This window comes from Microtus ochrogaster, unplaced genomic scaffold (assembly GCF_000317375.1).
Source record: "Microtus ochrogaster isolate Prairie Vole_2 unplaced genomic scaffold, MicOch1.0 UNK80, whole genome shotgun sequence".
In the NCBI taxonomy this organism is placed as follows: domain Eukaryota; kingdom Metazoa; phylum Chordata; class Mammalia; order Rodentia; family Cricetidae; genus Microtus; species Microtus ochrogaster.
Genome location: NW_004949178.1, coordinates 1129330 through 1139370, shown reverse-complemented (window position 1 = coordinate 1139370; position 10041 = coordinate 1129330). Strand labels below are relative to the sequence as shown.

General features: G+C 38.9%; 1 protein-coding gene across 6 annotated transcripts in view; it reads left to right on the top strand.

The window, feature by feature from the left end:
• Nucleotides 1-10041, top strand: part of Rnf212b (ring finger protein 212B) — a 50777-nt gene that overhangs the window by 24593 nt on the left and 16143 nt on the right. For 5 of the 6 annotated variants that reach the window (XM_005370474.3, XM_026777693.1, XM_026777689.1 and 2 more), the window contains exons 5-11: nucleotides 1828-1943; nucleotides 3030-3090; nucleotides 4204-4232; nucleotides 6104-6150; nucleotides 6340-6382; nucleotides 6556-6616; nucleotides 6965-7013. In XM_005370474.3, coding sequence (XP_005370531.2) covers nucleotides 1828-1943; nucleotides 3030-3090; nucleotides 4204-4232; nucleotides 6104-6150; nucleotides 6340-6382; nucleotides 6556-6616; nucleotides 6965-7013 — 406 coding nt within the window. The remainder of the gene's footprint in view (nucleotides 1-1827; nucleotides 1944-3029; nucleotides 3091-4203; nucleotides 4233-6103; nucleotides 6151-6339; nucleotides 6383-6555; nucleotides 6617-6964; nucleotides 7014-10041) is intronic. The other variant, XM_026777691.1, reaches the window with a different exon arrangement.

Below are 10041 nucleotides of genomic sequence, written 5' to 3'. Positions count from 1 at the left end.
TCTCTCTCTCTCTCTCTCTCTCTCTCTCTCTCTCTCTTTTTCCTCTCTCTCTGTCTCTCTGTGCCTGCTGCCTGTGATTCAGGATGTACAACACTGCTACTTCTCCAGCATTATGCCTGCCTGTCTGCCACCATGCTCCCTGCCTTTATGATTATGACCAAGCCCCCAATTAATGCTTTCTTATATAAGAGTTGCCTTGGTCATGGTGTCTTTTCCACATTAATAGAAAGTAACTAAGAGGTGTGTACGCGTGTGTGTGTGTGTGTGTGTGTGTGTGTGTGTGTGTGTGTGTGTGTGTCTGTCCACAAATGTATGCACATGCCATGTTTGGAAGTCAGATGACTACCTTCAGGAGTCTGTTTTTCCTTTTATGATGTGGGTCCCCAGGATTGAATTCAGGTCTTCAGGGGTTGACAGCACCCACTGAAGCTGTCTCACCAGTCTGGCCTGCCTGTCTTTTTTATCACAGGACATTGCTTTGCAGTCTACTAATGAAACTGAGACTAGCCTCAACCTTGAAACTCCTACCTTAGCCTCACAAGGGCTAGAATTGTAGGCATGAGCTACCAAATTCAATTAAGATTTTAAATGCAGTTCGAGACCAGCCTGGTCTACAGAGCGAGTTCCAGGACAGGCTCCAAAGCCACAGAGAAACCCTGTCTCAAAAAACCAAAAGAAAAAAGAAAAAAAAAAGATTTTAAATGCATTATAATAACTTGTTTCATCCCATGTTGATCCCACAGCTAGAACTAGAATGTTGGGGATATTGTGTCTTATTACATCTATTTATAGTAACTATTACTTCCAAACACCTTCTCCCATCATCTCAGATAACTTCTAAAATTCTAAGTGACTTTTTTCTGCTTTTGTTCTGATCAGTTTTCTAAAATAGATGTTTTACTTTCATAAACAACAATTTAGATGAGGGTTAATAGTCTGAACAGTGGAAAGCAGATGAGACATAAATTCTGCTGTGTATTCAAAATAGAGCCTGACACAGCTAAAACACTTTGTAAATATTAACTCTTTATCTGATTCAACAATCCTGTGATAGGTACATTGGTGTAGCAAATGGTAAAAATAACACAAAAGATAAAGTTAGGTGCCTATATTCTGAAACAAACAAGGAAAAATTAAAATTCAGAAACAAATGCTCTCCTTTTTTGTCCTTCCTCCTGAAACAAGATGTCACAGCCCAGACCAGCTTCAGATTCATGATGTAGCCAGGCAAGGCTTGCCTTAAACTCCTTACCCCCCTGCCTCCACCTCACCCCCTGAGTGCTGAGTTGGTGTGTATCATCACACCTGGTCACATCTTCATCTTTCATTGAAACAGCACAAACACCCTTCAAGTAGTGGAGACTGTGAATTATGGAAAATACATTGTAATAGCTAAAAATGTGGAAACTAATCAAATAAGTAGGTAAGTTTGAGCCAACTGGGAGCTTAAAAAGTGTTTGTTTTTTATTTTGTGTGCCATATTTAATTATCCTCCACTTTGAAAATATTTGCATTTTGCAAAATGTTTTTGCCCACTAGTATTTTGTTCTTGCTCAAGATAAATGAATATATATATTTATGCATATAAAATATTTACAATGCTAGAACATTCCCACTAAGATAGAAGAAAGCCAGTGTCCTAAAGTGGGAAACTTTGGTTCTCCCTAGTGTTGAACTCTTTAGTTTTGGGGAGTCACAAGTGTGCTAGAGGGTCTAAGATAAAAAGAACAGTTCTAAACTATGATTTAGTGGATTTCTCTTTGCTGTCAGAAGCAATAGGAAGGAGTTAATAAAAAGTATATGATAAAAACCTCTTTTTCCTAGTAGGTATGGCGTTTCCAGAAGAGACAAACAGATCTTCTTATCACTTTTTATAAGGATAGAATTACAAAATTAGAAGCAGCTGTGAAGGAGGCCCAGCAAACAGTGACTAGCCGGAACAAGTAAGTACCGAGTCAGACCTAGCACGTTTTCTTTCTTTTAATAAAACTGTAGTAATTTCCAGATGTAAGGACTGAAAATTGCCCTGTGTGTTTGTGTTTGTTTTAAGAAAGTCAGGTACAGCCTGGTAATGGTGCATGCCTCTAATTCCAGCAGTTGAGAGGCAGAGGCACCCGGATCTCTGTCAGTTCAAGGACAGCCTGGTCTACAAGTTCCAAGGAAAACAAAGAAACTCTCATCTCAAAAGACCAAAAAGGGGTGGGGTCAGGAGCTGGAGAGATGTCTCAGTGGTTAAGAGCACTGATTGCTCTTCCAGAGGACCTGGATTCAGTTCCCAGCATCCACATGGCAGTTCAAAACTGTCTGTAATTCCAATTCCAGGGGACCCAACGCCAATGCACATAAAATAAAAAATAATTTAATTAAAAAACAAAGCAAACACAAAGTCAGGTACAAGTTTTTGGTTGTTCCCCTTGGTCTCTCTTAATTTTTTCTGTCTTCACTCCAAGGACGCATTTTACCTTTTAGCTGTTCTTCCTCAGTGAAGTCAGATATAACTGACTCACACTGATAACATGCTTAAAATGTTTCTTTGGAGAGGTTGTATTTCAGAAATATGAAACTGAAGTCAATCCTTGTTAAAAACTTATAATTTTTCTTTAATGTTTATTTTTGTGTGTGTGTTACCCTCTGACCTTTACATGCATGCCAGGTCAGAGACAACTTACAAGAGTCATTTTTCTCCTGCCACTGTGTGCGCTCAGGGAATTGAACTCAAGGCATTAGATGTGATAGCAAGGCCTTTCCCCACTAAGCCATCTCAAAGCCGAAGTTATTGGAAACTTTAGACATCAGAAGTCCAAGAGTGTGTATGAAGAACAAATAGAATTCCATATAAAAACCCTTTGAAGTCATACCAAGTGACTGCTTTTCAAAACCCTGTCACCTTCTCCCTGAACCACCGGTCTCTGATGGAAGTTCCTTGTATGTCTACAAACACCTCTCAGTAAGCATTAACTAAGATGTTGATAATAGGAATAATTTCTGTCCTAGTGACCTGGACCTGGTTGTTTCCATCTTTTTCCTAGAGAGCTATCAGTCTTGAGAAAGGAGAATGGAGAACTGAAGAAATTTCTAGCCATCCTAAAGGTGAATAGAATAGATTTTGTTTATTTACTTGTTTTGGTTTGGTGTTTCGAGGCATCAATCAAACTCAGGGCCTTGCACATGCTAGATAAATGCTCTATTACTGAGCTAGATTCCCAGATTAACACTGTGTAGTTTAGACTAGCCTTGAATTTACCATTGTAGTTCAACCTGGCTTTGAGCCCAGAACACTCCTGCCTCAATCTCCTGTGTGAAGACTACCACCTATGCCACTGTGCCCAGCTGAAGTAGGTCCTCTTTACTATTATTTTACCTCCTACCTTGTCCATCTTTCTAGGTGGCTATATGAAACAGTGTTTCCCAGCAAGCGCATAGTGTTTGCACAATAAATACACTGGAGTAAACGAATAAGGGTACAGAAGACCTTGGAGAGTTGAGAGCATCAATAAATAATATTTTTGACCCACTCTGAAATCTCAGTGAATCATGCTATAACTGATGGGAAGCTCTCACCAAAAAGCATATTTCTACTTAACATTTCTCTTGAAGAAGTTTAGGATGCCTCAGGACCCTTTCCTTGTTCTTTAACATTTTTGTTTTATTTGAGATTGATTCTAAAATAGTCCAGGCTTTGAACTCTTAAAAAATTATTATTATTGCTAGTGTTTATATATATCAAAATGTGTGTAATATGTGTGATGTGTATATGATATGTAATGTGTGTGTAAGTACAGTTGGCAGTCAGAGAATAACTTTAGGGAGTCAGTTCTCTCTTTCCACTGTGGGAATGAGGGATCAAATGCAGGCCAGGTTTAGACAGCAAGCATTTTTACCCATTGAGCTGTCTCACTGGACTTGACTTTGAACTCTTTATATACTCAAAGCTAGCCTGGAACTCCTGAGCCTCCTGCTCCATTTTCTTAGTGCTGAGATTACAGGTATGCGCCATGTGACTAGCTCCTCAGTATGCTCTTATGAAAAGCTAAATTTTTATTCTCTCGGAGCTAGTAATTTTATAAGGAACACTTTTGTCCTCCTGTTGGCAGCCTTAGCTAGAGGAGCTTGCAGATACATTATCTAACAATAATACTGATAGCCATTTACTAGAGCCTTTAACTGCAGCAGCTTCCCTCACTTCCTTGTTTTTACCTACAGGGATCTCCAAGCAGCTACTACGGAAGCAGGTCAGTTTTTTACCACAGTAGCCCTTGAAATTTTCTGATTTGTTCTTCAAAACATTTTCAGTTGTACAATTGTATGTGTATGTACAATGATGTGTGATAAATGTGTACAGTGTGTACTGATCAATTTAGGGTACCTAGCATTTCACTCTTCTTAATCCTTAACCATTTTCTTATGTAGGGAAGCTTTTGGCTGTTTTTTCTTGGTTTCTAGTTGTGTGGGCTCCAAGATAGGTAAAATTGTTGATGAATTTATCTTTTACTTTTCTGACTCTCTGATAGAAGTGAAATCTTTTTGTTGTTGTTGTTGTTTTATTTTTGTGGTACTAGGGAGCTAGGGTTTTTGAATACTTTATCACTGAGCTAGTGTGCTTTCTCAAGAGCTTCCTCCTTCCTCCACTCTTTTTGTGAGGGGTGGGTAATGAAAAAAGAGTATCTCACTGTGTAACTCTGGCTGCCCTGGAACTTACAGAGATCCGACTGCCTCTGCTTCCTGAGTGCTGAACTGAAAGGTTTATGCCACCATGCCGTCTCACCCAGCCCTTCTGGTCCACTTTTTACTAATCATTTTTAAATAAGTCTCCCTGAGTTACCCAGACTGGTTTTGAAATCTTTTTTTTTTTAAAGATTTATTTATTTATTATGTGTACAGCATTCCTTCCATGTCTGCCTGCAGGCCAGAAGAGGGCACCAGATCTCATTATAGATGGCTGTGAGCCACCATGTGGTTGCTGGGAATTGAACTCATGACCTCTGGAAGAGCAGTCAGTGCTCTTAACCTCTGAGCCATCTCTCCAGCCCTGGTTTTGAAATCTTGATTGTAATGCTCACCTTTGACTATTGTCATAAGAATTCCTACCAATCCTTCGAAAATCTAACATGTATCACTTCTGTAATGACTGCATCAAACAGAGTTGGTATTTGTTCATTCAGTAAATATTCATTCAGTACTTACTGCTTATCTATTTAAGTACTAGGTACACGACACCAAGTCTTTCTAATTAATGATGTCTGTGCTACTAAATATTTTAATGGTGTGTTCAAAAGATATAACACTTTTGCAGTCTCAGAAGTTACTACGTAGTCTTCTTTCAAATTTCTGTATCTTATATATCCATTATAATATATAAACATTGTTGTGCTGGGGTTCTTTTTCTTTGTGATGCTGGAGTGTTAATCTCCAGTTTTGCTAAACAAGTACTCTACCACTAGGTTCTATCCAGGCCTGATTCTGTCTTCTCTCTTAGTAGCCTATGAATCTCTCATAGCTAATTCTTTTAATCTCAAGGCAAAGGACATAGACAGAAGTGTTTGTTGAATGGATGGCTGAGTAGATGAATGAATCCGTAGATATACGGTTGAGAGTATTTGGTAAGATGCTACTGGAAGGAAGAAAAGACCCCAGAGTCACATTATAAATGAGAGAGAAGTAGAGGAAGATTCCTCTAGGGAACTGGAGAGTAAAGAGACATCAAAATGGAGGCTCCAATTCTGTGTGTTGAGATGATGCCTCTACTACCAGGGAATAAGTACTCTGTGCTTAGAGAAGAAGCATCTGTTTTGTTCTTTCTTTCCTTTTTCTTCTTCCCCTGCCTTTTAAAAGAGATTTTATTTTTAATTGTGTGTGTGTGCGTGCGCATGTGCCCACAGAGGCCAGAAGAGATTATTAGATTCCCCTAGAGCTAGAGTTAAAGGCAGTTGTGAGCAGCCAGAAATGAACTGAAGCCCTCTGCAAGAGCAGTACTTGCTCTTAACCACTGAGCCGCCTCTCCGGCCTCAAAGCTGCTGTTAGAATAGTCAGTAGCTGACTGATCCTCTACTGTGGCTTTGCTTCTGCTTGATGAGATCTGAGCTGTCTTTTCGTTTCCTTGTAGATTAACCACACCTCGACCAGTGGGCATTACTTCCCCATCACAATCAGGTGAAAAACCAATTCTTTCCAGCTACTGTGTGAGATGAATCTTTTCCTCATGAAGTTGTTGGTGTTTTTTCCCCAGAGACCATAATATGACTTTGCTAATGTTACATATAGAGTGAAAAACATTATATAACCAGACAAGGCAGAATGCACCACTGATGGCAATTTTTCCTATACTCTGTGCTCTTGCAGTTGCTCCACGACCCAGTTCCCAGCATAGCAGCCAAGTGGTCAGGTGAGTAGAAAACCTATTATTCAACATTGAAACTATTGAGAAAATTGAAAGATGAATGAGGTGACTCACGTTGGTACTGAAGAGAATTACTGCCATGTCTCATTTGACACCAGTTTTTTTTTTGTGTGTGTGTTTGTTTTGTTTGCATTCTTGTTTTGTCTCATTTTATATAGTCGCTCTTCTTCTATGGAGTCCATCCCTTATACAGTGGCTGGCTTTGGTAATGTGGAACAGGTAAGTAATAGTCACAGTATTTTTCTAAATTGAGGTTTCTAGTGCTTAATGAAAGCAAAACTGTAAATCAAGAATCTTAAATTTATATTGGTTTTGGCACAAATCTTTTCATGCCAAGCAGAGTCCATTTTTAGACTAAATATTAGAAAATGACACAGAACCAACAGAGGTGACTATAGAGTAAACATTCAAGAAAAATGCACCGTCTCTGTCATGTTCAGTTTGGAAGTAATAGAGCACAACCTGGGAGAACAGTGTATGTGTGATGGATATTACGGAGAAACAGTGGGGAGCTGGGAATATAGAGAACCAGGGTATAGTAATTCATGGTCATTATTTTTCTGCCAGGGACACAGAGGCCTGCGGGAAAGGAGCATTTCCAGAGACTCTTACACTGGTGAGAGAGGGTAGTGATGGTATCTGAAGCTGGCATATTCTGGCCAGAGACTAGAAATTTGCAGTGTTCTGTGCACAATGTAATGCTGTTTTCTTTTTTCTGGAAAATGATTCCAGGTATAGAAACATGTTTCAACTAATAATATTTCTGTTCTGAAACAGGAAGTGAGAAAAAGTTGAGGAATAGTCATTGAAAACCTGATCAAAAGCTGGGTGGGGACTTACTTGGCTCAACGAATGAAAGACTTCTAACCCGAGTTTGATTCCCCAAATACATATAAAGGTAGAAGGAGGGAACCAACTAGAAAATTGTCTTCTGGCCTTTACTTGTGTAGCAGTACGCGCCGAGCACACACACACACACACACACACACACACACACACACACACACTACTTTAAAAAGAAGGAAAAGAAACCTCTAATCAGAATAACTTAACTGAGTTGAGTTTTCAAAACTGCCACAAGATGGCAATAGAAATTGAGTCTTAAAAAAAAAAAAGTTAACCAAATGTCAACAACAACTTATGTCTACATTTGCTATCCGGAGATAGAGGGAAAGCTGCATGGAGCCGGTTTTCTCCTACTTCTGTGTGGTTCCATAACTCAGACTCAGGTCATTGGGCTTGAGCAGCCAGCCCTTTATCTCAGCCATCTCCCTAGCCAGAAAACATCACTTCCAAACCTTGAAAAGTGATTGGCTTTCCCTGTGCATTAAGGGCAAAAATATGGGTTTTGTTTCTAGTAATAATTTTTCTTAAAGTATGTTTTGTCTGTTACTAGTATGGCCACCGCCTTTCTTGTTTACTTTCTTCATGGGCTGTATTGTGTGTATGTGGTGCTGAGATTGAATCTGGGGCCTCAAGCATACTCCCCCTGAGATACATACACATTCTTTCCCTTCCTTCCTTCCTTCCTTCCTTCCTTCCTTCCTTCCTTCCTTCCTTCCTTCCTTCCTTCTTTTCTTAATTTTTTTCCTTCATTTCAATCAGTGCTGGAGATCAAATATATGCTAGGCAAATGTTCTGCCACTGAGCTGTATCCCCAGCCTGTTTGATTTTCTGTAAATTTCTTTTAACTTAGTGCGTATACAAATGCACGCACACCAACCATGATGCACCTGTGGATATTAGAAAAGAGCTTTGTGGAGGTGGTTCTCTCCTTCCACTTCAGGTGGGGGTGGCACCAGGCTTGAGTAGCATTGGCTCTGATTTTCTGCCTTTTAATTGGAAGCTTTAATACATTTATATTCAATGTAATTGCTGGTAAGAAAGAACTGCCATTTTGCCATTTCTTTTATATATGACAGATCCTTTTTCGTCATTAATTCTTTGTTACTGCCTTCCTTTGTGTTAAATCTATTGTAGTATAGCACTAATAAATTATAGTGTAGCACTTTAGCTCCCTTGTTATTTCTTTTATTATATTCAGAACTGTTTGGAGATTACAACTAACAAATTTTCAAAAACAAGGTTTAAATTAATATCACATTTAGCATCAACATTATACTAAAACATCATAATTCTGTAGAATATACTGAGCAACACAAATTTTAAATTATTGCCTTATACAGTTGTCTTTTAAATCTGATGGGTAGGTTACCAAGAAAACTGTACTTATACTGTCTTTTATTGTACTTATATATATAATTCTCTTTCTGCATTTGAATTACTAATTAGTGTCCTTTTATTTCAACCTGAAAGACTCCATTTAGTATATCTTAAAAGGCAAGTTTGAGAGTGATAAATTCACTTTCTAAATTTTTGTTTATGTAGGAATATCTTAATTCCTTCTCCAGTTTTGAAAGGTAGTATTGTTGCATATAAATTTCTGGTTAATAATCTTTGGGAACTTTTTGAGAGCTCTCTAGTCACTGGTATGCCTGATGACAAAATCAGCGTTAATCTTGCTGAGTATTATTTGTGATGAGTGGCTTCTTCTTGCTATTTTTAAGATCCTTTGCCAGGGAGAGGGTATGTAGCACAGTTGGTTGAGTGCTTGCCTAGGATACATAAAGCCCTGACTTGAGGCCCGGCATGTCATAAAGTGGATATAGTGGCACATACCTATAATTACAGCACTGTTGGTTCTCTCCCGTTAGAAACTGAGGCTGGAGGATTAGGAGTTCAAGGTCCTCTTTGACTGCATTCTGGGCTACTTGAGACCGTGTCTCAAAAAAAAAGTTCAATTAATCATTGACTGTTATGACAAAAAACAAAATATAGGGAACTCTCAGAGAGTACTTTTTTTTCTCTTTTTTTTTTTTTTTTTTTTGGGGTTTTTTTTTTTTTGGTAAGTTAAATGGTGTTGAACACTCTGCCAGCTTTGTTTTGGTTTTGTCTTTGTTTTTGGCATTTTGATATAGGATTTCTCTACATAGCTCTGGTCGTCCTGGAATGTACTATGTAGACCAGGCTATCCTCAAACTCAAAGAGATGCACCTGCCTCTGCCTCCTGAGTGCTAGGATTGAAGGTGTGTACCACCACAACTGGCCAATTTTTGTTTCTTGCGGCAGGGTCTCTCACTGTATGCACCAGGCTGGCCCTGAATTCAAAATTATTCTGCCTTATTCTCCCAAGTACTAAGATTCTGGGCATTTGCCACCATGCCTGGCCTGCTTCTGAAAATTTTTCCAGTATCAAATAAGTGTTTCACTTATCCTCCGTCCTTCAACTTCACTTCAAACTACAAAATTCACTGAAATATTTTTAGTCTTCTTCCACAAGACCTTCATCAGTTTTCCAGTTTGATCGTTTTCCCTTTCTCAAAACAGTTTTAATTTTTTGTTTTTACTCTACATTTCTTTTTTTCTTTCTTTTTTTCCGTTTTTCGAGACAGGGTTTCTCTGAAGCTTTCGGAGCATGTCCTGGAACTAGCTCTTGTAGACTAGGGTGGCCTCGAACTCACAGAAATCCGCCTGCCTCTGCCTCTCGAGTGCTGGGATTAAAGGTGTGTGCCACCAATTCCCGGCTCTTATTCTAAATTTCAAATTTCTGTTTGACTTCCCTGACTTCCCTTTTGCTAGTTCCT